At 41.7% G+C, this 27,468-nt stretch overlaps 1 protein-coding gene across 2 annotated transcripts in view; it reads right to left on the bottom strand.

The window, feature by feature from the left end:
• Nucleotides 1–27,468, bottom strand: part of RRAGD (Ras related GTP binding D) — a 43,173-nt gene that overhangs the window by 8,084 nt on the left and 7,621 nt on the right. The window contains exons 2-6 of one of the 2 annotated variants that reach the window (XM_039232179.1): nucleotides 13,626–13,784; nucleotides 13,193–13,488; nucleotides 7,251–7,450; nucleotides 5,485–5,599; nucleotides 3,647–3,789 (exon numbers count right to left, since the gene is read on the bottom strand). In XM_039232179.1, coding sequence (XP_039088110.1) covers nucleotides 3,647–3,789; nucleotides 5,485–5,599; nucleotides 7,251–7,450; nucleotides 13,193–13,435 — 701 coding nt within the window. In that variant the 5' untranslated portion in view covers nucleotides 13,436–13,488; nucleotides 13,626–13,784. The remainder of the gene's footprint in view (nucleotides 1–3,646; nucleotides 3,790–5,484; nucleotides 5,600–7,250; nucleotides 7,451–13,192; nucleotides 13,489–13,625; nucleotides 13,785–27,468) is intronic. The other variant, XM_039232177.1, reaches the window with a different exon arrangement.

Here is a 27,468-nt window from a genome sequence, read left to right as displayed (position 1 = left end):
TGCACCTTTTCCCCTATCTGCAACTATGTGTGTATGTATTTTTGCTTCTCAAATTGGTGAATAATTGACCAGAAATGACTTATTAAAATTGTGCTAGACCTTACTAATACAACATAATAACTCAGCTGGTGTTAAACCTGATCCCCTTGCATAATAAGAGCCAGCTTTTATTATGTGACAGGCACCACTCTTAGCTTTTACCATGAATTATCTGTTGTCTGGCCGAAGAATCCCCTAAGCTAGGTATTGAGGGGAAACAGGATAATTTGGTCAAAGCTGACAATGGGGGTGGAGTCAGGACCTTCAACTAATGTAATTTCAGAGTTAATGCTCTTAAGCTCATAAATATCACAAGGAGGTAGGGTGCCAAACCAGATTAAGTGAGACGCTTGAATTATAGAGTATTTCAAAGGAAATGCAAGCTTTTAGTTTTGAAGTATTTGAAACTGGCACATACATACATGGCTACTTAAAAGTAAATTGTAGAAGGTAGTTTTTTAAAACAGGATTCAACTCACTGTAATCTACTAAAACATGAAAGAAAAAGTGTTGGATCTGAGATGTTAAAGACACTTTATCAGAAATCTTAACTTCCTCTGTACTATTTTTAGCTGCTGTGTTTCTACACTGCATTTCTCTTACTAATAAGTAATGTTCTGAGAATAATAAACTGAAACATTGGTCTTTTTTCACCCAACAAAGAAAACTGCATTTAAAACTTCCAAGTAAATATAATAGTAAACAGACACTAAACACTGTTTACTAACAGCACTTAATAACACAAGAAAATTCTTAGGTGATAATGTTAAATGAACAAAGCAGGATACATATAAAATAATATATACAAAGTGAACACATTATCCTAAAAATTACACAGAGAATAAGAATAAAATATATTAAAATGTTAACAGTGACAGTCTCTAGATGATGAGGTTACGGACTATTTTAATTTTATTCCTTATGTTTTACATATTTTCTATATGAGCATAGATTACATTCATAATCATAAAAAAGCAAACATTAAACAAATTGGAAAAACAAAAAAGACCCAAAAAAGACAAGTAAAAATTGGTGAGCATTACAACTACAATAACTGTATTCTACCACTCAAGTTTCCAGCTACAAAGCAATGAAAACACAGGAAGATACGACGTTTTGTAAAGCGTAAAGTGTGCGTGTGTGTGTTTGCGTGTGTATCTGGTGAAGAGAAGGTCAGCAGATTCCTGAGCAGACTGAGTGAGGCACCAGGTCACCTGCCTCTCGCCCTGCTGGAAACGGGCAGCGGGTCGGCTTCCTAGGCTGCAGCTGCCAGCTAACTGGGCTCCTCATGGCTCCAACAAACACTGAGCAAACTCCAGAGCCCGCGCCCGATTTGTGACCCAGACTGGTTCTTACTGAACCTGATGAGTTTTCAGAACACTGCACTCCACCTCAGAAAAACAATCTGACTCCTCCCGATTCCTCCCTCTTCATGTTTGTTTTAGCTGGGTAAAAGGAACTCTGATTAACATCATTTACATGAACAGCTTACCACTTACACCCAATTACCATATGGCACAATAATGATTATGCATACCATTAAATATGTGCCAGATTAATTGTGTTTATTGTATCTGATTACCACAGCAATCTAGACTGTAATCAGGGTATATTCAGTTTCTATGACTATTTCAAGGTCATCCACTTGTAGCTGAAAAACAATAGAATGCTGTGGAGCAGTAATCTTGGGAAACAAGGTCTACTTCTGAAGCCAGATCGCAGTGTCTAATAATAATACTAAAAAGGCAGTAAACTTGGGAAATAAGGTCTGTTCCTAAAGCCAGATGGCAATGTATAATAATTAATAATAATAATAATAATAATAATGACAACTACATTTATCCAGGGTCTACCAGGTGAAGCCTAATGATATTTCATCCTCACTGCAATCTTGTAAGTATCACTTTCCCTATTTCATAATGGAAGGGACCATGCATGCATGTGTGTATAACAGAGAATCTGAACTGAGGGGGTAAAGGATTTTCATAGTGGAAAAGAGAAATGGGAAGACTGAGACCTTCACAGAGGCTGAAGAAGGAGGCTGTGAGGCAGGTCACAGCTAGTGAGTAAAAAAGGAAGATGAATGAGAGCTTTACTTCATCAATGATCGGATAAGCATGTACGATACAATATAGATCAACGGCAACAACTTGATATCTTACAGAGAAACTAGTTCATATCCATTCACTCTATACAACACCCATTCAGGAAATTTAAAATCATGTAGAAATGTTTCTATGTCTGGTACCAAAATCAATTTTCCCCACTCCTCGTTATTTTATATTATTTTAAATGTACAGCAAGTTCTGTTTTCTAAAAATCTAAGACCATAATAATAAACAGGTAATGTTTGCTTAGTTTTAGAATTCTCTGCTGCTCATAAAAGAAGACAAAGTGTGTTAAAGAGAATCCAGAAGTTATTTCCTAGAGTGAAAAAGGTAATAGAAATGTTGTTAATAAGAGATATGTAGTTTGAGTGCTAGGATCCTATTAGTCACTCCCAAGTGTGTATGACATTATGATAATATGATAGCTGAGTAGAAGAACCTGGAATCAGTTAGACTTGACTTCTTTTATTGACAGTGTGAGCAGGGGTTAGAAACTTAACCACTCTGAACCTCAGTTTCCCCATCTGTGAAATGGGGATAGTAATTGCCACCTCATGGAATAGCAGGGAATTAATGATATAATATAATATGTTTATTAGCAGAATGCCAGGGCATTTACCCAATAATTTATTATTACTGCATGCTAAATGGTATATTTATAGATCTCAGTCATTTAAAACACAAGTATTAAAAATAAAATAAGTAAATGTAAATGTTACAAAGGTTGTGAAAGGTTTCATTTTCTAATCTTAAGTATGGCTTGATTATAGCCTTTAAGAACATTTTACCTACCAAGGGGTACCTAGGTGGCTCAGGGAGTTAAGCATCCAACTTTGGCTCAGGTCATGATCTCACAAGTTCATCAGTTTGAGCCCGGCATTGGGCTCTCTGCTGTTAGCATACAGCCAGCTTCAGACCCGCTGTCTCCATCTCTCTCTGCCCCTCCCCCACCTCTCTCTCAAAAATAAAAATAAACATTAAAAAGAAGGATAATAATGGGGCGCCTGGGTGGCTCAGTCAGTTAAGCGTCTGACTTCGGCTCAGGTCATGATCTCGTGGTTCCTGGGTTTTAGCCCTGCACTGGGCTCTGTGCTGACAGTTCAGAGCCTGGAGCCTGCTTCGGATTCTATGTCTCACGGTCTCTCTGACCCTTCCTGCTCATACTCTGTCTCTGTCTCTCTCTCAAAAATAAACATTAAAGTGGGGCGCCTGGGTGGCTTAGTCGGTTAAGCGTCCGACTTTCACTTAGGTCATGATCTCGCGGTTCGTGGGTTCGAGCCCCGCATTGGGCTCTGTGCTGACTGCCAGCTCAGGGCCTGGAGCCTGTTTCAGAGTCTGTGACTCCCTCTCTCCCTGACCCTCCCCTGCTCACGCTGTCTCTCTCTCTCTCTCCTAGAAATAAATAAAACATTAACAAATTAAAAAAAATAAAATAAAATAAACATTAAAATTTTTTTAATTAAAAAAAGGATAATTAAAAGAAAGAATATTTTACTTACCCATAAATACAAGAAATGTCGATAACCACATCGATCATATCACAGCAGAGTTCATAGGTTTGCATATCCACTGGGGTACTATCAGTTGCAATATAAATTTTACTGACCACATCAAAGAGAAATGCCTTTTCAATTCCAGAATTCTGAAACAAAAAGAAGATGCTATCTTAAAGGGACAGCTGATTTCAGAACATGTCATTGTTACATAAAAAAATTACATGCCATCCTCAGTGTAAAATATAAATGAGCAAAAAATAATCTACTAAAATTTTCTTCTCTTTTATTACAACTTAAACCTCACATTGAGGCATCTGGGTGGCTCAACAGGGTAAGCGTCTGACTTCGACTCAGGTCATGATTTCACAGCTCATGCGTTTGAGCCCTGCACCAGTCTATCTGCTGTCAGTGTGGAGCCTGTCTTGGTTCCTGTCCCCTCTCTTTGCCCCTGCTCAGCTTGTGCTCTCTCTGTTTCAAAAATAAATAAAAACATCAGGGACGCCTGGGTGGCTCAGGTGGTTGAGCGTCCAACTTCAACTCAGGTCATGATCTCACCGTTCATGGGTTCAAGCCCCACATCGGGCTCTGTAATGACAGCTCAGAGCCTGCAGCCTCCTTTGGATTCTGTGTCTCCCTCTGTCTTTGCCCTCCCCTGCTTGTGCTCTGTCTCTCTCTCTCTCAAAAATAAATAACAATAAAAAAAATTTTTTTAAAGAAAAACATCAAAAAAAACAAAAAAAAAATTTTTAATAAAAATTTTTAAAACCTCACATAAACCTTTATAATGGATTTGCATTAGAAATGGAAAATTCTTGGGGCTCCTGGGTGGCTCAGTCAGTTAAGAACCTGACTTCAGCTCAGGTCGCGATCTCACCGTTTGTGAGTTCGAGCCCTGCATCAGGCTGTGCCGACAGCTTGGAGCCTGGAGCCTGCTTCAGATTCTGTGTCCCCCCTCTCTCTTTGCCCCTCCCCGACTCACACACTCTCTCTCTCTCTTTCTCTCTCTCAAAAATAAATAAACATTAAAAAATTTTTAAACAAAAGAAATGGAAAATTTTTATTTTTCATCAATTATTTACTTTAGGTAAACAAACTGGGAAGTGTGTCCTGGCTCTTAGAGATGTACCTGCAGTTAGGAAAAGCCACATAAAAACATGAATTTAAATGACTGTAAAGTTTGAAATAAAATTTAAAAAGCTAAACAAACTTACCACTCTACATTTACAGAATAAATATGCATACAACCAGCAAGTCAGACTGAACTGAACAGCACAGCTTGCCTAGGGCTGCTGGTTTATAGGACTCATTCAGCCAGCACATCATCCATGGTGTTAAACACAAATACTCAAGAGTAAATACCTTTTCTTTTTAATGTTTATTTATTTTTGTGAGAGAGTGTGCTCATGGGGGAGGGGGTGCAGAGAGAAGGGGACAGAGGATCCTGAGAGCCCGATGTGGGTCTCGAACTCAGGAACCGTGAGACCATGACCTGAGCCAAAGTCGGAAGCTTAACCCACTGGGCCACCCAGGTGCACCAATTGTACATATCTTATTGCCAAAACCACCCTTAATGTTCCCTACATCTGGTAGAGCTCTATCTACATTGAATGATTGCCTACAACTTGAATAAACACTCTAATTATATCAGTGAAGTACAGGAATCATTTGGGGAGTTAAATTTTAAAGAACATAAAACAGTTATGTAGGAGCAATCTTCCGAAGTTATACTGCAGTGACCGTGCAATGCTGTGAGAGCAAGCAAAAGTAAAACCATTTTCACTCTTGCAATGTTAGTCTAAAATTCTGCAAATGATTCTACCAGGATGTTATTATGTACTTACCGAGATAAAGATGTTTAGCAAATTCTCCAGGGTGGGGAGTTGTGGAATCAGTTTCTGAACCACTTTGCTGAAAGCTTCAAATATTGAGTGATCATATATGCTTGTCAAATAGAAGCTGAAAGAGAAATTATTTCATCACATTTTCCTTTTGACTGGGGAAAAGATTGCCTAGGCTATGTCATGGCACCAGTACCCAGCGCTCTGTATCTATAGTCCGTACATGGACATGGTAGCCCCCTTTAGAAATCAACATGACCTCAGTAAATGGGTGAACATGTCTTAACAAATCATTCCTCCCCAACTCCCGAAAAAGCAAGAATTATGCCCATTCTAGTCTACTGACTGGCTGGACTGGAAAGCTTTAAAATGCAGTAGTATGTGCCCATATGAGTTTCCTTAATTCTCCACAAGAATATACACCAGATCATCTTTACATACACCCGTTAGGTTAGGAATGGCTACATTATTGGTACTGAAGCATCTAATTTTTTCCATTTTCCAATTTGCAAACTGAATGATGTATACATATACTTCCCCATAAAAAATTGATAGAGGAGCCTGACCGGCTAGCTGGTGGACCATGTGACTCTTGATCTTGGGGTTTTAAGTTCGAGCTCTACATTGGGTGTAGAAATTACTTAAAAATGAAATTTTTTTAAATTTTTTTTTGTAGTTTATTCATTTTTTGAGACAGAGGCAGAGCACGAGTGGGGGAGGAGCAGAGAGAGGGAGACAGAATCCGAAACAGGCTCCAGGCTCTGAGCTGTCAGCATAGACTAGCCTGATGCAGGGCTTGAACCCACGAACCGTGAGATCATGACCTGAGCCAAAGTCGGACGCTTAACCAACTGAGCCACCCAGGCGCCCCTTAAAAATGAAATCTTAAAAAATAACTGATAGAAAGATGATTTACTCTGTACTTCTTCTATTTGAAGTGTTTTCAGAGTTCTCTCTTACTTCTGTGTATAGATACTATTATATTCATCACACACTGTAACCTTCAGCATTGATTAACTTGCTGGATTATGTTCTTGAGTTTTATCTAATGTTTCTCACACTCCGGAAAAACATTAGCTTTGAGTATTTGTTTAAAAAACAAAAACAAAGGGGAGGCGCCTGCGTGGCTCAGCCGGGTAGGTGTTCAACTTCAGCTCAGGTCATAATCCCACAGTTTGTGGGTTCAAGCCCCGTGTCGGGCTCTGTGCTGACCGCTCTGAGACTTTGACCTGCTTCAGATTCTGTGTCTCTCTCTTTCTATGCTCCTCCCTCGCTTGTGCTCTCTCTCTGCCTCTCAAAAATAAATTAAAATAAATACATATATAAATATATAAATTTTAAAAGCAAAAACAAAGGGGCACCTAAGTGGCTCAGTTGGTTAAGCCTCTGACTCTTAATTTTGACTTAGGTCATGATCTCACAGTCAGTGAGTTTGAGCCCCGCCTCAGGCTTGCTCTGTGCTGAGAGCATAGAGCCTGCTTAGGATTCTCTCTCTCCCTCTCTCTTTACCCCTCCCCTGCATGCGTGCACATGCACACATGCTCTTTCTCCCAAAAATAAATATTAAAACAAAAGCCAAAAAAATCACCAAAAATTAGAATTAACATATGCAAAGTTTGCTTTTCCCAAATACTGTCCTAATGCATACGACACAAAATAGGGTCAACAGGTGAATTACTGCCCACACCAAACCATTCAAGGTGACTTTGGATTCCACGCTTGCTTTTTTCTGTCAATTATTGTGATCCCTGAGAAATTTCTGTTCTCACCTGAGGTGAATTTTTTCTAATCCAGCATCTGCAAGGTCATCATTTGCCCTCTGGTGAATATCTCTTTGGGTTTCAATTTTGTGATCATCTGACAGACCGTCCACTTTATGAATGAACACCTCAAAGTTGATGTCAGTGTTCACTTTGTAGGCCCTTGTCACGGTGAGGTGGAGCCTCGCCAAGGCTTCCATGTAATCGTCCTGGGAACAGAGGCACATTCCTGTCACAGGAGGCCGAACCTTGCTCAGCTGCCTTCCAGACACTCTTTTTCTCCCCAGCTCTCCTGAAGTATGATTGACAAATAAACACTGCACCTACTTAAGGTGTATATGTGATGCTTTGATATATGTATACGTCATGAAATGATCCCCACAATCAAGTTAATTAATCTATCCATCGCCTTATCTCACAGTTATCTTTTTTTCTTTCATATACACTCCTAATCTGGAAATCATGTGCATACAACCCCCCAAAATATTCTGCAAAAACCCAAGTAAAAACTAGCTTCATGGAACTCAAGTCTGAAAACTTCAGTTCCATTAACAAAGAGATGAAACAGAAAGGCTGGAAAAACACCGCGATAAGCAGTTACGATTTAGCTTGGTAGCAGTCATTAAGATCAGAGCTGCTGTTTTCTGAATTCAAAATGACTCCATACTTCCTAGGACCTTCCCTGGGATACTATTCTTCCCCAATTTTTGCATCCCTTGATGAACTGTGATGAACAGTTTGAGGTGAAAACGTGATATGGGTCGCTGGGAAGATGTGGAAGGAGCCAGGAGGAAAGGTTTAGGAGCCACTAGTCTAGACCAGAGGTCAGCAAACTATGGGCCAAATTGGGCCCATGGCATGTTGTTTACAAGTCAAGTTTTGCTGCGACACAGCCACACTCATTTATATATAGGGTCTGTGGCTGCTTTCGTGTTGCAGTGGCACAGAGGAGTGGTTTTCCCCTATGGAAACTCCTTGGAAATAGTACAGCCTGCAAAGCCTGAAGTATTTACCATCTAGCCCCCTACAGAAACCATCTGCTGACCTCTGATCTAGAGTAACTACCTCAAATAACACAGTACTGTTTTTTTCTCCTTCCTACAAATGACACTTTTATGACAGTATGATGAACATCTATATATGCATCTCCCTTTTTAAGAAATCAAACAGTACAGGTGTCTGGCTGGCTCAGCTGGAGAAGCATGTGACTCTTTTTTTTTTTTTTTTTTTTTTAAGTAGGCTGTACACCCAACACAGGGCTGGAACTCTGAGGTCGAGTCACATGCTCTACCAAGTGAGTAAGCCAGGAATCCCAAGCTTGTGACTCTTGATCTCAAGGTCATGAGTTCAAAGCCCCACAATGGGTGTACAAATTAAATACATAAACTTAAAAAAAAGAAAGAAAAAAAAGAAATTTTACAGTAGAGAAAAAAAGAGAAAGTAATCACAGCTGACACTAAAGCCCCGTGTGTCTTTCTCCATCGGCCCAGCCCACCCCATCACTCTGCCTCCCACCCTCCAGAAGTAGCCACTAGTTGAACGAGTGTTTATTCTCAATCATCTCTTTATACATTACTACATACATATGTAACCCTAAACACCACCACAGAATTCATTTACATTGTCTTGAAATTTGGAGGGAGGCTATCTGAGAAAGGACACAAGCGAATCTTTTTGGGTGGTGGAAATATTCTATATCTTGACGGAGAAGTAAGTGGTTACAAGGTATATACATTCATCAAACTCACTGATTTATATGTACACTCATAATGAACACATTTTATTGAATGTAAATCATACCCCCAAAATTGTTATTGTTTATGTCTTTAACTGAAGAGGGGAGTCAAACAGTTAAGCGGACTTGTCTGTGAGCAAAACTAGCCAATGTCAAGAGAATATCACTATCTCAAAAGATTAGAAATTGCTACTGTAACTTGCCTGCCAGGCAATATAAAATGATCTGATTACCAACTAAGTGATGAAGTGGCACATACCTACAAGGACTAAAAATAACATCTGAAAGAAGAACATACTTGGTTTATTAGAACAGAAGGATTATGGATGATTTTTCCCACTGTGTCTGTTACTCTCTTCTACAACAAATAAAATTTCAGGAAAAATACACTGCCTTGTTTCTATTCCAAAATTAGATCCAGGAATTACAGGCAGGTCACAATCACCAAGGCAGATGAAGCCAACACTGCATGGTGGATCCCAAGGCACATGTGAACTGGCTTCGGGGCCAACGGGGGCCCTGTGATGGGGTACAGTTTGTGGGCTCCGCGTGGGGTCCGGCAGTGTCATGCATTTAGCTCACAGGAAATCACTCTTGATGTTTTCATTCTCGTTTTATTTTTTACCACGTTCTGTGAGGACGCATGTTCTCCTTGGTGATCTCTTTATCTGGCAATCCTGGCATTGTGAGGAATTCACAAGGAAAAATAAAAATATGAGCCGTCAGACCTAAAGAGCCCTGCTTAGAAATAAAGGCAGTGACTTCAAGTGCTGCCAAGACTCCTTGAAGTTTGCTTTTCTTTTCAATGCTTGTAACCACATCCTATAAATACTCCCCCAAACATGGCTTTTACAGTCTGCTTCCAATAGGAAAGTATATATTAGATAGACTCTGAAACAGCTTCTTTAGTTATTCCTCCTTTTTTAGTAAATGACAGCTGTCAACAACATTTTTCCTATGTTTTAAAAAGTGGAACGTAAGGGGCACCTGGGTGGCTCAGCCAGTTGAGCGTCTGACCGGCTCAGGTCATGATCTCCCAGTTGACGAGTTCGAGTCCCACCTCGGGCTCTGTGCTGACAGCTCCAAGCACGGAGCCTGTTTCAGATTCTGTGTCTCCCTCTCTCTCTGCCCCTCCCCTGCTCATGCTCTGTCTCAAAAATAAACATTAAAAAAAAAAGTTTTTAAAAAAAGTGGAACTTAAAAGGACCAATTTCTCAAACATTCTTATACCTTTCTCTGCCCTATAGCTAGGAAAGAGAAAAAAAGGGAAAAAAGGAAGAAAACAAAACAAATTTACCAACGCAAAGCGAAGTTCCACTTTTCAAGTTCAGGTAAAAAATAAAAGCAAATTACAGCTGCAATTTAAAAACAGGCAAGTGAGGGGCGCCTGGGTGGCTCAGTTGGTTAAGCGTCCAACTTCGGCTCAGGTCATGATATCACGGTTCGTGAGTTTGAGCCCCGCGTCGGGCTCTGTGCTGACAGCCAGCTCAGAGCCTGGATCCTGTTTCAGATTCTGTGTCTCCCTCTCTCTGACCCTTCCCTGATCACACTGTCTCTCTCTCTCTCAGAAATAAATAAAACATAAAAAAATTTAAAAAAAAAAAATAAATAAATAAAAACAAGCAAGTGAACCTATTTTAGCTACATTATAGCCATATCACAAGCACCTAGGATAGAGTTGCATTGGACATTTGAATTCTATAAATGCAAATTGCTACATAAGCACAACATGGTATTGAAGTGAGTACTTACTAAGCTACTGTCTTGAAAAGATGAGTCATCTGACTGGAATCTACCTCCCCCAGGGTAGGGCTACTACTGCTGCTACCTAGTTCGCCACCTCCACAGAAACAGCAGTGGAGTGACTTAGGAAAAACCTGGAGCTTCGAAGAGACAGATGAGTGGGACACATCCACGCACTCGCCCACCATGCAGCAGCGTGAAACACAACCCAGCTGCTCTTCTAAGCTCAAGCTCCCTAATTTATGGTGCTGGCAGTACTGCCAAGGCCACAGATGGGCCAGAAAACGGGTCAGTACAAGTGGGACAGCAGGGAAAGCAGCGACTGACAGCAGGCCCTGGACCTGCTGCAGGTGTCTACAGCACGCATTTCTGGACGGGCCCAGGGGAGGAGAGGCGCTGTTGTTCACAGATCAGGCACTGGAACGCAGAATGGCTCCCCTGCACACTCCCACCAGAACAGAAAGAAAGCCCCTTCTACCATATGGCCACACTCCTACAGCTACACTGGAAGTACATAGTGCAATCACTTGGAACTAAAAGGCTTAGTTAAAAATTTCATTATTGTATCAAACAGGCTCCTAGTTCCCTGAATGAATTTATGATGCTCTCAGGCATGAGCAGTCTTCTCAGAGAATGGTTTTCCAAGTGTGGGCTCAGAACCATCGTTATTAACAGTTTCCATATCCCTTCCTCCCTAATACCATCAGCATTCCCGGAAGGGGCAGGTGTGCTGAGTTCACCGGCCTGATTGTAGGTCCAGTTTCTGGGAAATATCATGTCCAGAATGTAGAGGTGGTTTAGTACATTCCTGAAGGACTTTTATCCCTCCGCAGGTACCAAAGAGAGCCCTTGGGGGGGTGGGGGGGGAGATACCTGGGTGGCTCAGTTGGTTAAACATCCGAATTCAGCTCAGGTCAGGATCTCGTGGTTCATGAGTTTGAGCCCCGCATCGGGCTCTGTGCTGACAGCTCAGAGCCTGGAGCCTGTTTCTGACCCTGGGTCTCCCTGTCTTTCTGTCCCCCCCGCCCCCCATGCACGCATGCCTCTCTCTCTCTCTCTCTCTTTCTCAAAAATAAACATTAAAACCAAACAAATAGGGGCGCCAGGGTAGCTCAGTCAGTTAAGCGTCCAACTTCAGCTCAGGTCACGATCTAACAGTTTGTGAGTTTGAGCCCTGCGTTGGACTCTGTGCTGACAGCTCAGAGCCTGGAGCCTGCTTCAGATTCTGCGTCTCCCCCTCTCTCTGCCCCTCCCCTGCTCATGCTCTGTCTCTCTCTGTTTCTCAATAAGAAATAAACATTAAAAATTTAAAACAAACAAACAAACAAACAAAACAAAAACAAAAGAGAGCCTTTGGGAGAAACTTGAGGCTAACCTATGCTTCCAAGACACTTTCTAAGAGTGCATGGACATGGAGAGTTTGAAGAGCATCATTGTCCCAATTCTGTTGCCTGTACTCTTTCCTAACACTGGCATGCCTGAGATGCACCTGTGGCTTTGCTGCTTCCCTTTCCCTCCTCCCCTTTAACTGCTGGCCTCCCACTTCACGAGAGAAAGGCAAAGAGTACCAAAGAGACAACTCAGAAGACTTTTTTGAATGCTGATAAAGTGAATAACTATTATCTGGGTAATAAGCCTCTTCATCAGTCAAGGGGTCCCCATGCCTTTACTTTCAGCAAAGTTAAAGGAAAGCCCAATCAGGATGTCTCTTGGTCAACTAAAAACAATCCTTCGTGACAGAAAACTGGGCTATATTTAGAGGATATCATCTGAGTTTAAATAATTGAACAAACGCCGTAACTCACCCCAAATCCATTTACTCATTTATGTGAACGTTTTCTCAGCGCTTATATCCACACAAACAAAAATAGAATTGATACTAAATTCTGTCTTATTCAAGCACGGATACATGAATTAAGTGGAAAAATATCCATTTTAAGAGATATACTTATCAAAATTTTACTTTTTATATTTAATAGTTACCTATAAAATACATAATATTACATTGTCAATCGTGTGCTAGTAATAATTACAATAATTTAATTCAGAAGCAAAACTTCACACTTAGAACTCTATCTTCCTAGGAAAGAGTAAACATTTCAAATGTAGACTTATATACATATTTTTGTTGCCCAGAACCTGAGCTGTTTGGTGGATATCTGTCAAGAGTATCACCATGGACACGTATTTGCTGTCCTTGGCCCATACGGTGGTCCCCTCCATCTGTGAGGTTTCTGTGATTCGCTGAGACATACTCAACTCAGTAACACTGCTCACTGCTCACTAGTTAGGGATGCAGGCAGGGAGCCCCTTCCCCTTTGCAAACTCCCCCCATCCCCACCAAGAGCCCCAACTCAGGCGCTAGAAAGGCCACACCAAAACCATCACAAAGGAACTGGTTTGAACGTGGGGGCGGGGGGCTGCCTCTGGGGGGAAGGGGCTGCAGTTCCATGTACCTGAGACTGAGCTTTACCTGGGAGTCTATGACAAATATCAGCGCTCCTGTTCCTCGGAAGATCATCTCATAGTCAAATGTAGGGTCAAAAAAGTCAATCTGTCCTGGGAAGTCCCAAATCTGAAAATTAACAAAGGAGCTATTGGAAACATCTTCCCGGCAGATCTTGTTTGTGCTCTCCAAGAACAGAGTTTCGTTGGGAGACATTTTGTGAAAGACAACTTTCTGAATAGATGACTTGCCGCTTCTCCTCAGGCCCATGAGCAGGATCCTCGGCTTCACCTCAGTGCTGAAGGGATCGCTGAAGTCCAGAACTGGAGAAACCACAAAACAAGAAATGAGGGTGAGTCGCTTTCACGGTGGTTAATTAGAGGAGTTTCACTTCCACCTCTGATGTGATTCATGATTTACTGACAGTGCTACTCTTCCAAATACCGAGGGTGCTAACTACCTCACTCCACTCATTGAGGGGCCCTTCAGTAAGTGCAGAACACTGAAGAATGCTGCATCACCACATGTCACACCGTCCCAAAGGGCCAGAAAACCTGTACAATTCCACATCGCAATCAGCAAATCTGTAGTGTGAGGAGTAGAGATTTCCTGGAGCAAACTGTGAAAGGAGAAAATCCAGTCTTAGCATTCCATAGACTATCTTCTTTGCCTAGATCATCAGAGTCTCTATGCCGTAAAGGAATGCTTAGGCATTTGAATTATGCCTCAAATTGAGAATTTTGGACTTCATCAAAATTTAAAATGTGGATGTTTCAAAGAACACTACCAAGAAAGTGAAGACAACCCACAGAATAGGAAAAAACATGTTCAAACCATGTATGTGATTAGGGCCTAGTATCCAGGATATATAAAGAACTCTTACAATTCAACAATAAAGACAACGTAATTTTTAAAAAAAGATGGACAAAGGATCTAAATGGACATTTCTCCAAAGATACAAAAATGGCCAATAAGCACATGAAATGATGCCCCACATCATTAGCCATCTGAGAAATACTACTCAAAACCACAGTAGGATGACACTTCACACCCACTAGGATGGTTATAATCAAAAAGATAAACAGTAACAAGTGTTGAGGAGGCTATGGACTAATCGGAACTCTCATACAATACTGGTGTGTATGTAAAATGATGTGTTTTGAACAGTTTGGCAGTTTCTCAGAAGGTTCAACATTGAGGCACCCCGTGACCTAGCAATTCCACTCACAGGAATATGTTCAAAGAAATGAAAACATGTGTCCAATATACATGAATTTCCTTTTCGTTTCCTTCTGACAACACCTCTTATGTCTTTCTCAGTCCCTGGTCGCAGTCTAATTCAATAGTGACTGGAAAGTAGTTCTTTTTTGCCCTTATTGTAACTAACAATAAGCACATGAAATGATAACTCTACAACTATCTAAAACATATATTAATACTTGATAATATCTTAGTGAATTTCATTTACTATATATAATATTTTGATATTTGAATTTGCAATAAGTTTAGGTAAACACACAAGTTTCAGGTAAAACAAGAACTGAATAAAGAAAAAGTAAGTAGGAAGTAGGTACAGATGTGCACAGCCACTATTCCACTCTAAGCAACACTTTACCCCACCCTACCCACACATTCTTTTCCAGTCCAACTCAACCCAATTCAACAATCTGCTGACAATATACTATAGAAGCAGTAATGAAGAAGTAAAACACCCAAAAAGTCACCAGCTTTCTTCTTTATCAGTCATTATATGCTACTCACTCACAGTACTATCATTACACATAAGTCTTAGAAAAAGCAGGGCATAAATTAAAAGAGAAAACAGGGCTTCCTGTTTTAAAATTTTCAGACTGATAACATGTCATGGTCTTCCCCTCCCACAGTGAATCCCTAAAAATTACAGAAAAGGTATAAACCATAAATAAATGGATGAACAAATAAGTAGATATCTGAGCTTGAAACAAACAAACAAACAAACAAACAAACACCCTCAAAGTTGAGATTACAGAGAAATCCCTAAGATACAACAGGCCAGATTGAAGAGGGAATCTGTAGCCCTTGACCAGGACTGGTAAGACTCTGCTGCAGAAGGCAGAACTGGTAGAAGCCCAAAGTGGAAAGGACACAAAGACAACAAACAGAGTTATTATTTGGAAAATCACATTGAGAAGAGCCAGCAGGTGAACTCTGGGCACTACTCCTACTACCACCTAGTACATACTTCCAGGTGGGAGCAAACTATAGGAGCTCGGGTAGGAGAGGAGAGGAGGTGCTCTAGGAATTCAGGATGCCCAGAAGGAGCAGGGGGAACCACACTTCCACCCTCCAAGTACTCTGACCTTCCCTAACTATCACTAGTATGTGGATTCAACAGGTGGAAGCAGTACTATCTTCCCTCCAGACATTTCCTCAAATGTCTAACATACCTATACTTGAACATACATCTGAAGTAGGAGAGTTGAAAAAGGAGCCAGAGTAAACTTTCAACTATAATAAAAATCTTCAGAGAAAAGGTGGTATCTATGAAACAAAAACAGACAATTTCAGAACAAGAGCAACCATGAAAAAAAATGGTCTTAGAGACCTTAGAAATAAAAATATAGGGGCGCCTGGGTATGTCAGTCTGTTAAGCATCCAACTTCGGCTCACGTCATGATCTCACGGTTCTTGAGTTTGAGCCCCATGTCAGGCTCTATGCTAACAGCTCAGAGCCTGGAACCTCCTTCATATTCTCTGTCTACCCCTCCCCTACTTGTGCTCTGTCTCTCTGTCTCTCTCAAAAATAAACATTAAAATTTTTTTAAAAGAGAGGTAAAAATATAATTATGGGGGAGGTTAGATATATGGGTTGAAAATCAGAATAAGAACAGATTAAGAGGGCAGTAATGAACTAGAACGTCAATTCCTCTCAGAACGTAGTACAAAGAGATAGAGTGCTGGGAAGTATAAAGTAAAGGTTAAAATGACATCAGAACTAATCATCTCAAACCTGTAGGAAATATAAATACTTGTGAAAATGCATTAGAAAAGGATCCAAAAGGATGTGCAGCAAACAAAGAGCGCATGGGTAAAAGATTGGAGGGGGGTTGTCATTAAAGGGATTTGGCTTTGATTTAATTTAAAAATTTTAAGACTTATTTATTTATTTATTTTAATAATCTCTATACCAAATGTAGGGCTTGAACAGATGACACTGAGATCAAGTCACATGCTGTTTCAACTGGGCCAGGCAGGCACCCTCTGGCTTTAATTTTAAAAAGGAAACACATTTACATACATATGTCATTAAAGTGAGTTTAAAAAAATAAAATAAAATAAAGTGAGTTTTGAAAAAAATGTTTAATGTATAGGAGTCATGGAGGACACAAAAGTATTTCAAAATATTAAATATTCTTTAAATTGTGATTTCAACTTCACATTTTCTTAGGTGGTTATCATAAAGTTTATGTCTTTTCATTATTTTTTTAATGTTTATTTAGTTTTGAGAGATAAAGACAGAGCGCAAGTAGAAGAGGGGCAGAGAGAGAGAGGAGGCACAGAATCTGAAACAGGCTCCAGGCTCTGAGCTGTCAGCACAGACAGCTCGAACCCACAAACCATGAGATCATGACCTAGGCTGAAGTTGGATGCTTAACTGACTGAGCCACCCAGGAGCCCCTACTTTTTGCTTTTAATACAATAAACACTAAGGTCACGATCTCTAAGCTCATGAGTTCAAGCACCACATCAAGCTCTGTGCTGACAGCTCGGAGTCTGGAGCCTGCTTCCTGCTACAGATTCTGTGTCTCCCTCTCTCTCCGCCCCTTGCCCACTCCTACTCTGTCTCTCTCAAAAAATAAACATTTTTTAAAAATACAACAAATATACAGTTAATGTGCTAAAGGTGATTGGTAAAGGTTGGTTGGACCAAAAAATACATAAAACATGGTTCCTATCTTGGAGAAACTTAAAGTCTAGTCTAGACAATGTAGTATGGGCACAAAGACAAATAGATCCTTGGAACAGTATAAGGAGTTCAGGAATAAACCCACATATACAAGGACAAACTGATTTTTGACAAAGATGGAAAGTCAACTCTATGGAGCAAGGATAGTCATTTTCACCAAATGGTGCTAAAACGACTAGATGTCCATATGCTAAAAAAAGAAAACATTTCAATACACATCTCACACCATCCACCAAACTTAACTCAAAATAGACAATAGGTCTAATTTTAAGTCTAAAACTATGTAACTTCTAGGAGAAAATATTTATGACCTTGGGTTAAGTGAAGATTTCTTTTTTTTTTTATGTTTTTATTTGTTTTTGAGAGAGAGAGTGAGAGAGAGAGACAGTTGAGCAGGGGAGGGACAGAGAGGGAGACACAGAATCTGAAGACAGGCTCCAGGCTCTGAGCTAGCTGTCAGCACAGTGCCCGACACAGGGCTTGAACCCACAAATTGTGAGGTCATGACCTGAGCTGAAGTCGGACATTTAACCAACTGAGCCACTCAGGCGCCCTGGTGAAGATTTCTTAAGATACAACATCCTCCCTCAAAACTGATAAATTGGACTTTATTAAAATAAAAACTTCTGCTCTTCAAAATGACACCATTAAAATAATGAAAAAGGCAAGCCACAGATTAAAAGGAAATATCTGCAAATCCTATATCTGATAAAGGATTTGTATCTGGAATATATAAAGAACTCTAAAAACTCATAAATAAGGAAACAAAACTCAATTTTTGAAAAGGTAGGGGGAGCAAAAGATTAGAACATCAGTTTACCAAAGACTTACTGAAGGTAAATAAGCAAATGAAAAGATGCTCAGCACGTCATCAGTCATCAGGGAAATGTAAATCAAAACCACAGTAAGATACTATTGCACAGCCACAAAGATGGATTAAGAACACAGGTAGTAAGAAGCGCTGATTAGGATGTAGAGCTGCTGGAACTCTCATATGCTGCGAGTGGAAATGTAAAATGGTACAACCATTTTGGAAAACAGTTTGGTGGTTTCTTAAGCAGTTAAACACGTAGTGGGCGCCTGGATGGCTCAGTCGGTTGAGCGGCTGACTTTGGCTCAGGTCATGATCTCACGGTTCGTGGGTTCGAGCCCCGCGTCGGGCTCTGTGCTGACAGCTTGGAGCCTGGAGCCTGCTTCAGATTCTGTGTCTCCCTCTCTCTCTGACCCTCCCCTGCTCGCTCTGTCTCTCAAAAATAAATAAAAATTAAAAAAAAAAGAAGTTAAACATGTATTACATTATCCCAACCATTCCACTGCTATATATTTACCGCCCCAGAATGAAAGCTTGTACACAAAGGCTCAGAGCAATTTTATTTGTAATAGTCAAAGATTATTAACAACCCTAATGTCCATCAGCAGGTGAATGGATAAGTAAATTGTGGGTGCATCTCAGCAATAAAAGAAATAAACTGTTGATACATATAACATGGATGGATATTGAAATTATGCTGAGTGAAAGACAGTTGAAAAAAACATACTCTGTGATTCCATTTACATAAAGTTCTAAAAACTGTAAACTAATCTATAGTGACAAGTAGATCAGTGATTGCCTGGGAAATGGAAGAGGTGGTGAAAAGGGGTCAGAGGGAGCAACTACAAAGTTGTATAAGAAAATTTTGGGGAGTGACAGATACGTTCTTGGTTGGTGATGGCTTCACAGGTGTACATATATGTCAAAACCTTATTTCATGTCAATTACACCTCAATTCAGCTGTTTTTAAAAAATGTATTCTCTGTGGCACTAGCTGGCCCAGTCAGTACAGAATGCCACTCTTGATCTCAGGGTCATGCATTTGAGCCCCATTTTGGATGTAGAGATTACTTTAAAAAATGAATAGGGGCGCCTGGGTGGCTTAGTCAGTTAAGCGTCCGACTTTCGCTTAGGTCATCATCTCGCGGTTCATGGGTTCGAGCCCCGCATCGGGCTCTGTGCTAACTGCCAGCTCAGAGCCTGGAGCCTGCTTCAGTCTGTGACTCCCTCTCTCTCTGACCCTCCCCTGCTCTCTCTCTCTGCTAGAAATAAATAAAACATTTTAAAAAAATAAAAAAAATAAAAAAATAAAAAATGAATAAATAAAACCACATTATTTAAAAACAAACAAACAAACAAACAAACAAACCTCATTCCAAAAAAGAATACCTGCACGGCACCTGACTGGCTCAGTTGGTAGAGCATGCGACCATTGATCTTGGGGTTGTGATTTCAAGCCCCATGTCAGGAGTAAAGATAAGTTTAAAAAAAATTTTAATGAATAAAAATAAAATAAAAATAAAAAAGAACACTTGAGGGAAACATTTTTAAGCTTATTTATTTATTTTGAGACAGGGACAGAGAAAGAGAGAGAGGTACATGAGTGGGGGCGAGGCAGAGAAAGACAGAGAGTATCATTTTTTTTCCCTTAATGTTTATTTATTTTTGAGAGACAGAGCATGAGCAGGGGAGAAGCAGAGAGAGAGGGAGTCAGAGAATCTGAAGCAGGCTCCAGGCTTTGAGCTGTCAGCACAGAGCCAGACGTGGGGCTCAAAGATCATGACCTGAAGTTGAATGCTCAACCAATTGAGCCACTCAGGTGCCCCAAGACAGAGAATCTTAAGCAGGCTCCACACTGTCAATGCAGAGCCAGACGTGGGGCTCGAACCCACAAACTGTGAGATCATGACCTGAGCCAAAATCAAGAGTTGGAAGCTTAACCAACTGAGCCACCCTGGCGTCTCAAGAAAAAAAAGTTTTTAACGTATTCTCAAGGACAGAAATGGAAACCTCAAGAGCTGCAGTTGCTCTATTATCACCTCACAAACAGCTAGTGTTAGATCAATACAAAGAGTAGGGGAGAAATGCCCATGGGCAGCGGGAACATATTCAGTGTATCATAAGGGTTTTGAATGCAGACAAAGCAGTGCAGAATATGGAGGGGGTTGATGGGGATGGGGGAAAGGAGGCTCTCCAAGAAGAGCAGAGCCCAAATGCAGGTAAAGGCACAATGCTTTTCGTAGGACAGGGAAATATGCAAGTGCTAAAAACTCTGCAACCACCATATGCCAAGTCCTGTGCTAGGCACTTGCCACTCTTTATCCTATTTAACTCCTTCAGGAATACATAGTGTTATCTCCACTTCAGGCTTGGGGTGCCTGGGTGGCTCAGTCAGTTAAGTGCCGACTTCGGCTCAGGTCATGATCTCACGGTTCATGAGTTTGAGCCCCGCGTTGGGCTCTGTGCTGACAGCTGGCTCAGAGCTTGGAGCCTGCTTCAGATTCTGTGTCTCCCTCTCTCTTTGATCCTCCCCTGTTCACGCTGTCTCTCTCTCTCAGAAATAAATAAAACATTTAAAAAAATTTTTTTAAATAAATAAATAAATTTCAGGCTCAGGAAGGTCAAGTAACATTCAGACGGAGGGTTGGCCCATCCAAAAGTCTACCCAATCTTTTCTGCTGTGCAATACTCAGTCCAATCAAAGAAAGCAAAACTCCACATCAAATTATGCACCAGCACAAAAATATTTAAGTGTCTGTAAATATCTTTATTTCTTCCCAATTTATAGTGCTGAATGTCAGTCTAGATTTTAACTTCTCTTCGGTAGGGTCCGCAAGTGTCTATGTGGCATGATCAGCCACACTGTTGCCCTGGAGGATGGACCTCCTTCTTCTGGGAGAGTGGAGAGGCGACGGAGGCCACTGTGCAGAGAGAAGGTGGTGTATATGCATGTTTACATACACAGACAGGCTGGGAAATGGGATACACATGCTGCGACACCATACACACACAGCTAGAAACATTTCCTTTTTCCTGCCAAATTCAAGCACGAGCCACCAACAGTAAGCTGTTGGGCAATGGTGGGCCAGGTCAGCAAGGGTACCATCAATCAACTCTGTGGAGACCCCTCAGACCCACGCAGATGCATTTTACACTTAGCTGGTAAGGACAGAAATACACTCCATGCCAGATACCTTGCTAGACATTTCTGCAAACTTTTACACTCCCCCCACCCCCATCCAATGAGGAGGTACAAGTCTGTTTTGCACCTGAGGAATCTGGGAAAAGGAATGTGCCCAAAATCAGGGATGGTACGCAGTGGAGTCCTCACCTAGGCCTTAGCCAACAATCAGATGTCATTTAGCAAAAACTGCAACAAAGAAAACAGAAGAGACTAGGAAATAACAGAGTATATCATGCACAGTAAGAATACATACTGCTAGTAAAACTCTTTTAGATTTACTTACACATATATGGTGGTTTAAAATATGAATGTATGTTATATGAACCACAGTCAAAAACACTTTGCTATTGACCAGGAGAGGCTTTTTACAGCAGAGGCCTGCTGACAAAAATCCCTCCTCTGGGGCACCTGGCTGGCTCAGTTGGTAGAGCATGTGAGTCTTGATCTTGGAGACATGAGTTCAAGACTCACATTGGGCACAGAGATTACCTGAGAAAATAAATAACGAAAAAATTGATTTGCCATTGCTCTCAAGGGTGATGAGCCTCTAGGGTCTGATACAGATCATGTATATATTTTTTTAAGGTTTTTGTTTTTGTTTTTGTTTTGAGAGAGAAAGAACAAGTTGGGGAGGGGCAGAGAGAGAGGAAGGGAGAAAATCCCAAGCAGGCTCCTCACTGTCACTGCAGAGCCTCGTTTAGGGCTTGAACTCATGGAGCTCGAGATCATGACCTAAGTGAGCTGAAATCAAGAGCTGGATGTTTAACGGACCAAGCCACCCAGACACCCCACTAACCTTTCCCTGTGCATCAATTACCACTTGCTCAAGAACATCCTGAGAGGGGCACCTGGTTGGCTCAGTTGGTAGAGTATGTGACTCTTGATCTTGGAGTCATGAGTTTGAGCCCTACATTGGGCTTAAATAAATAATTTTTTTTTTAAAAAAGAACATCCTGAGAAAGATAAAAGTGTGGAGGAGAATGAAGGATGAGAGCTGCAATGAAAGGGCTAATACATTTTTTTTTTTTTTAAAGAAAGTTAGAAAGTAACCTCAGGACCGGGGACTAGGGATGAAATCCCAGGGAAGACTCTTTAAAAGTGTAGCGGCGGGGAGTGGGGGCACCTGGGTGCTCAGTCTGACTTCGGCTCAGGTCATGATCTCAAGGTTCATGGGTTCAAGCCCTGCATCAGGCTCTGTGCTAACAGCTAGCTCAGAGCCTGAAGCCTGTTTCAGATTCTGTATCTCCCTCTCTCCCTGACCCTATCCTGCTCATGCTGTCTCTCTCTCTCTCTCTCTCTCAGAAATAAATAAAACATTAAAAAAAAAAAAATTAAAAGTGTGAGCAGGGGTGCCTGGGTGGCTCAGTCAGTTAAACATCCGACTTCAGCTCAGGTCATGATCTCTTGGTTTGTTGGTTTGAGCCCCGCGTCAGGCTCTGTGCTGACTGCCAGCTCAGAGCCTGGAGCCTGTTTCAGATTCTGTATCTCCCTCTCTCTCTGACCCTCCCCTGCTCACACTGACTGTGTGTCTCTCTCTCTCTCAGAAATAAATAAAAACATTAAAAAAAAAATTTTTTTAAGTGTCAGCAGGTGTAGAGGAAGTTGCTGGGTGAGGTGAAATTTACCAGAGGGCAGTGTGTTCAGTTTCATAAAGGTTCCCTGATCATCTGCCAAGTGTGTGTTAGATGGGGCTGAGCCAGGGGCTGTAGACACAAAGAAATGATTCATTACTTAGTGATCTGAGGAGAAAACGGACAAGAAAAACTGACAGTTACAGTGCACTGCTATCTAGGTGTTCTGGGCTCAGAGAGAGGGCTCCCTGGAGAAATCTGAGTCTTAAAGAAAAGGAGGCATAAAAGAGATGAGGGAAAGGTCATGCCAGGAAGAGATTCTCACCTTCCTGTGGTTTAAAGGCAAGAAAGGGCTGCACAGTGTCCAGTGGCTTCCCATAGCATTTTGCCTAAAATACAAACACTTCTTTCCCCAAAAGGCCATATGTGGGCTGCCCTCTCATCCTGGGCCTGGTTTATCTTCCTTACCAGTTCCCTATACTGTAACTACACTGGCCTTTGGGCTCCTCACCTCCTCTCACCTCTGGGTGGGACTTGCTCCTCTCTCAGCCTGGGAGGCTTCCATTAGTTTTCTTCCCACCCAGCCCAGCAGTGATTTTACCTTCTCTCCCTTGACTCAGGCCCCATCACTTCCTGATAACCCTGTGTCTTCTTACCGCTATCCAAAACTATCTTTTTAGTTTATACATTTGTCTTCCTGTCTGTTTGTTGATTGTCTTGTAGATATTGTCCCATATATACAGGCAAATTATAAAGCATATGGCATGAGTCAAATAAATATCTCTGAATAAGTTAGTTGATAGAAAAGTCTGTTACCTCCACAGCAAACAAAAACTGCAACAAAGAAAACAGAAGAGGCTGGGAAATACCCAGAGCACACCATGCATAATACTGAGTACATACTGCTAGTGAAATTCTTTTAGGTTTACTTAGACTCATGTGTGGTGCTAGGTTCACAATATGAATGTATATTTTATTGTGGACCATGGGCAAAAATATTTTGTCAACCACTGCTAGGTCATTAATGAGATGCTGAGAAGTTTAGATTTTACTTTGAAAGCCAGGAGGAAATCACTAAGGATTTTAAGATGAGACTAGCAAAATAGACTTACACTTCAGTAAGTTCACTCCAGCAAGACTCGCTCAAAGGGGTCGGTATGGAGACGGTGAAGGCTAGAATAAGCCACTGTGACATAAAAATTATATTGAGCTAAAGTTTTTGGAGTACCTGAATCTAGCAGAGCCTTCCAAAAAAACTCAATTGCCACAAACTCTAATCTTCTCTCAGTAAAGGAGACAAGTCAGAAGAGAAGTTAGCACCACACCCAAACAGATGTGACCCCTGATGAGGGAGCGTGGGGAAAGCTGAGGACACAATGCAGGCTAACAGCACCCATCCCTCACCCCGCCCCCAAGGTGGGACATGTATGATATTCCTTGGGCACTGCCAGCTACCCCAAAACAAGAAAGGACAAAAAAGGAATGATTAAACTGATAAGCGTCTCCACCAGTTTACCAAAACAAGGCAATCTCATCATAGCCTGAAGTCTAGGAACTCCCTACTGTCTTCAGGTTACTGCTTTGCTAGAGGGAAAAACAACCTTAGCCTGAAAATAGCTAGGCCTCCAGTAAGTCTTTAGCATGTGATTTGCAAACTACCTCTAGACTTTATCTCCCCCAAATCCATAAAACGTTCACCCCACACACTGACAGTGTGTGACCCTCCTCCTGCCCAAGGGTCCGGTCTCCGTGCTTTAATTAAATCATCTTTCTGCAACAAAGACACCTCCAAGAATTCTTTCTTGGGATCGGCTCCAGACACTCCACCATCACCCCCAGACTTCATCAGTCCCCAAACAATCCTATCTCCCATCTGTTCTCCTGTGAGCCCATTTATCTTTCCAAAAAGTCATTTGTTTTTCCATAAGTGCACTTTCCCCAACTCCCTTCCAGGAAGTCATTCATTCTCCCAGAACTGCCCCTTAACTCTCCCTACCCTCTATTAAGATGGTAATAAAGCCTGGAATTCTAAACACCTCTTTTTTTTCTTTTTAAAAGTTTATTCACTTAAGTAATCTCCACCCCCAGATCAAGAGTCACATGCTCTTCCAACTGAGCTAGCCAGGCACCCCTCTCAACACCTCTTAGGTTGCATTTTCTGTGAACTGTATGCATTAGTACAGAACTAAATCTGTTTTTCTCTTGTTAATCCATCTTTTGTTAGTTTAATTTGCAGGCTCCCAAATCAGAACCTAAGAGAATAGAGGATACATTTTTCCTCTCCTGACAGCAGTTAGGTTGTTCTATGACAGGGAAAGATAGGATTCAGTAGGCAGAGAGGGAAAGATTAGGACCCTGAGGTCCCTGGGTGGGGAAAGACACATTATTTCGGAACAATGCTGGGAGTGCCTGACCACAGCAAACCCCCTCAGGGGTAAGGTTCCTCTTAAGAATGTAACAGATACCACCTATTCCCCCTCAGGTTTCTCTCGGGAATTTGACTAAAGACCTAACTAAAAATAAGTAGTAGACCATAAAACGTAAGACCCACAAGGAATATGGCCTTAGACTCACCCCTCATCCACTGGAAATGAGCCAATCAGCAATGGACAACCCAGCACCTAGAGATATCAAGCCAGTAAGGGTAGGACCTGAGAAGGAACAAGGGGGAAGGAGGGGGCGCTGACCAGAACCTTGTAAAACAAAGACCCTTGCCTATTATGGGCGTTCACTTTTGAATGCCCCTTCTCTGTAAAGAGAGCTTTCACACTATTCTTCCTTTTCGATCTTCTACTCCAATAAACTTTTGCCTGCTGCTCATTTTGTGTCCTCGTCTTCATTCTTTAAAGAGGTGAGGCAACGAAACCCTGGTATTGAGGTAAAAAAAATCCCACAACATTTCTAGAACACAAATGAAAAATGAAAGAACTTAGGCACAGGCCATGGAAATGGTCAGAAGGAATGAATTTGTAAGAAGTTCTAATTGACTCAATAGTATTTAGTAACCCCTGGACACAGAGGACCAGGGAGAAAGAAGCCCTGAGTTCCCCACCTGACCAACCAAGCCAACAAGGGCTCCTTCACAAAGATGGTAAAGGGAAAGAGGATGAACGGGTATGGGAAGCTGTGGAGTCTGGGGTGCCTGTCCACCTGCAGGTCCGGTGAGGAAAGAATCCGGGAACTCCGAAGAGGAAGAGCGGGAACACATGAGGTCACAGACAGGTTTGATGTGGGGATGTAGGTTTGACGCAAGTCCATGCCTCAATGGCTTATTTTCCCCTAATCCTGTGGGCTGTGAATGAGGTCATTTTAGAAAGGATTTAGCCTTGGCCACCATGACACAGCTCACACCAACCTGCTCCAACAAGCATAATTTACTGAGCACCTGCATAGCACACAGTGTCACCTCTAATCCTCAAGGTGATAATATTTACCCTTTACAGACGTAAAACCTGAGACCTCAATCCTTACTACGATAAACAGTCAATAGATGTTTGTTGGTTAGGATAAATGAATCAAAGTGACTAAGGGGCAACTGAAGCTTTAAAAGGAAAACTTCATATCTGACTTTGGCCTAGATCAGCACTTGAGTATCTAGAGTATGAACTTTATGCTTTGGTAGTTTATCTACTGTGGTCAGGGGCACTGAACATAACTTACCTATCTTGCACTGGCTCCTGTCAGTACCCAAATTTTCCAAACAATCTGGCTTGTAACTAGAGTGCTAGAAATCCCAGGGAAACTCCGGCCTCCCCAGAACAGAATTATGGGAAGGAGCCACGTAACTGGACAGGCTAATTACTTCATCAGTAACTTGCAGATCCCTGTCAAAACCCAATGGGCCTGATAAATACACAGGAAGGGAGAGCTGCCTCAGCACCTTGAGTACAGGGCTGCCTAGGAGCCACACCTGACTCATCTGTGGGCTGGGAATGTTCACAACAAAGAAGGAACCAGAAATCAGGAAAACAGGAACTAAAGTCCTGATGCCCTAACAGGATTGGCCTTGCCTTCTTTTTTTTTTTTTTTTTTTTTAATATTTTTTATTTATTTCTAGGAGAGAGAGAGAGAGAGACAGCGTGAGCAGGGGAGGGTCAGAGAGAGAGGGGGAGTCACAGACTGAAACAGGCTCCAGGCTCTGAGCTGGCAGTCAGCACAGAGCCCGACGCGGGGCTCGAACCCACGAACCGCGAGATCATGACCCAAGCGAAAGTCGGACGCTTAACCGACTACGCCACCCAGGCGCCCCAAATTATCAGTGAGCATTCTTGTTGAACTACATGCTCGCCAGCATTTGGTGTTATAAGTGTTCTGGATTTTGACCATTCTAAAAAAATTTTTTTAGGGGGCACCTGGGTGTCTCAGTCGGTTGAGCGTCTGACTTTGGCTCAGGTCACGATATCATGGTTTGTGGGTTCCAGCCCTGCGTCGGGCTCTGTGCTTGACAGCTAGCTCAGAGCCTTGAGCCTGCTTCGGATTCTGTGTCTCCCTCTCTCTCTCTGACCCTCCCCTGCTCACGCTGTCTGTCTCTCTCAAAAAAAAAATAAAACATTAAAAAATAAATAAATAAAAAATTTTTAATGCGTATTTACTTTTGAGAGAGAGAGAGAGAGAGCACACATGAACGAGTTGGGGAGGGGCAGAGAGAAAGAGACACAGAATCTGAAGCACGCTCCAGGCTCGGAGATGTCAGCACAGAGCCTAACGCAGGGCCTAACCCATGGACCCCGAGATCATGACCTAGGCTGGAATCAGACGCTCAGCCAACTGAGCCACCCAGTCGCCCTGGAT

Source organism: Hyaena hyaena, unplaced genomic scaffold (genome assembly GCF_003009895.1).
Source record: "Hyaena hyaena isolate Hyena2069 unplaced genomic scaffold, ASM300989v1 scaffold_66, whole genome shotgun sequence".
Classification (NCBI taxonomy): domain Eukaryota; kingdom Metazoa; phylum Chordata; class Mammalia; order Carnivora; family Hyaenidae; genus Hyaena; species Hyaena hyaena.
The sequence above is the reverse complement of the archived record's forward strand: the minus strand, read 5'-3'. Positions and strand labels throughout refer to the sequence as shown.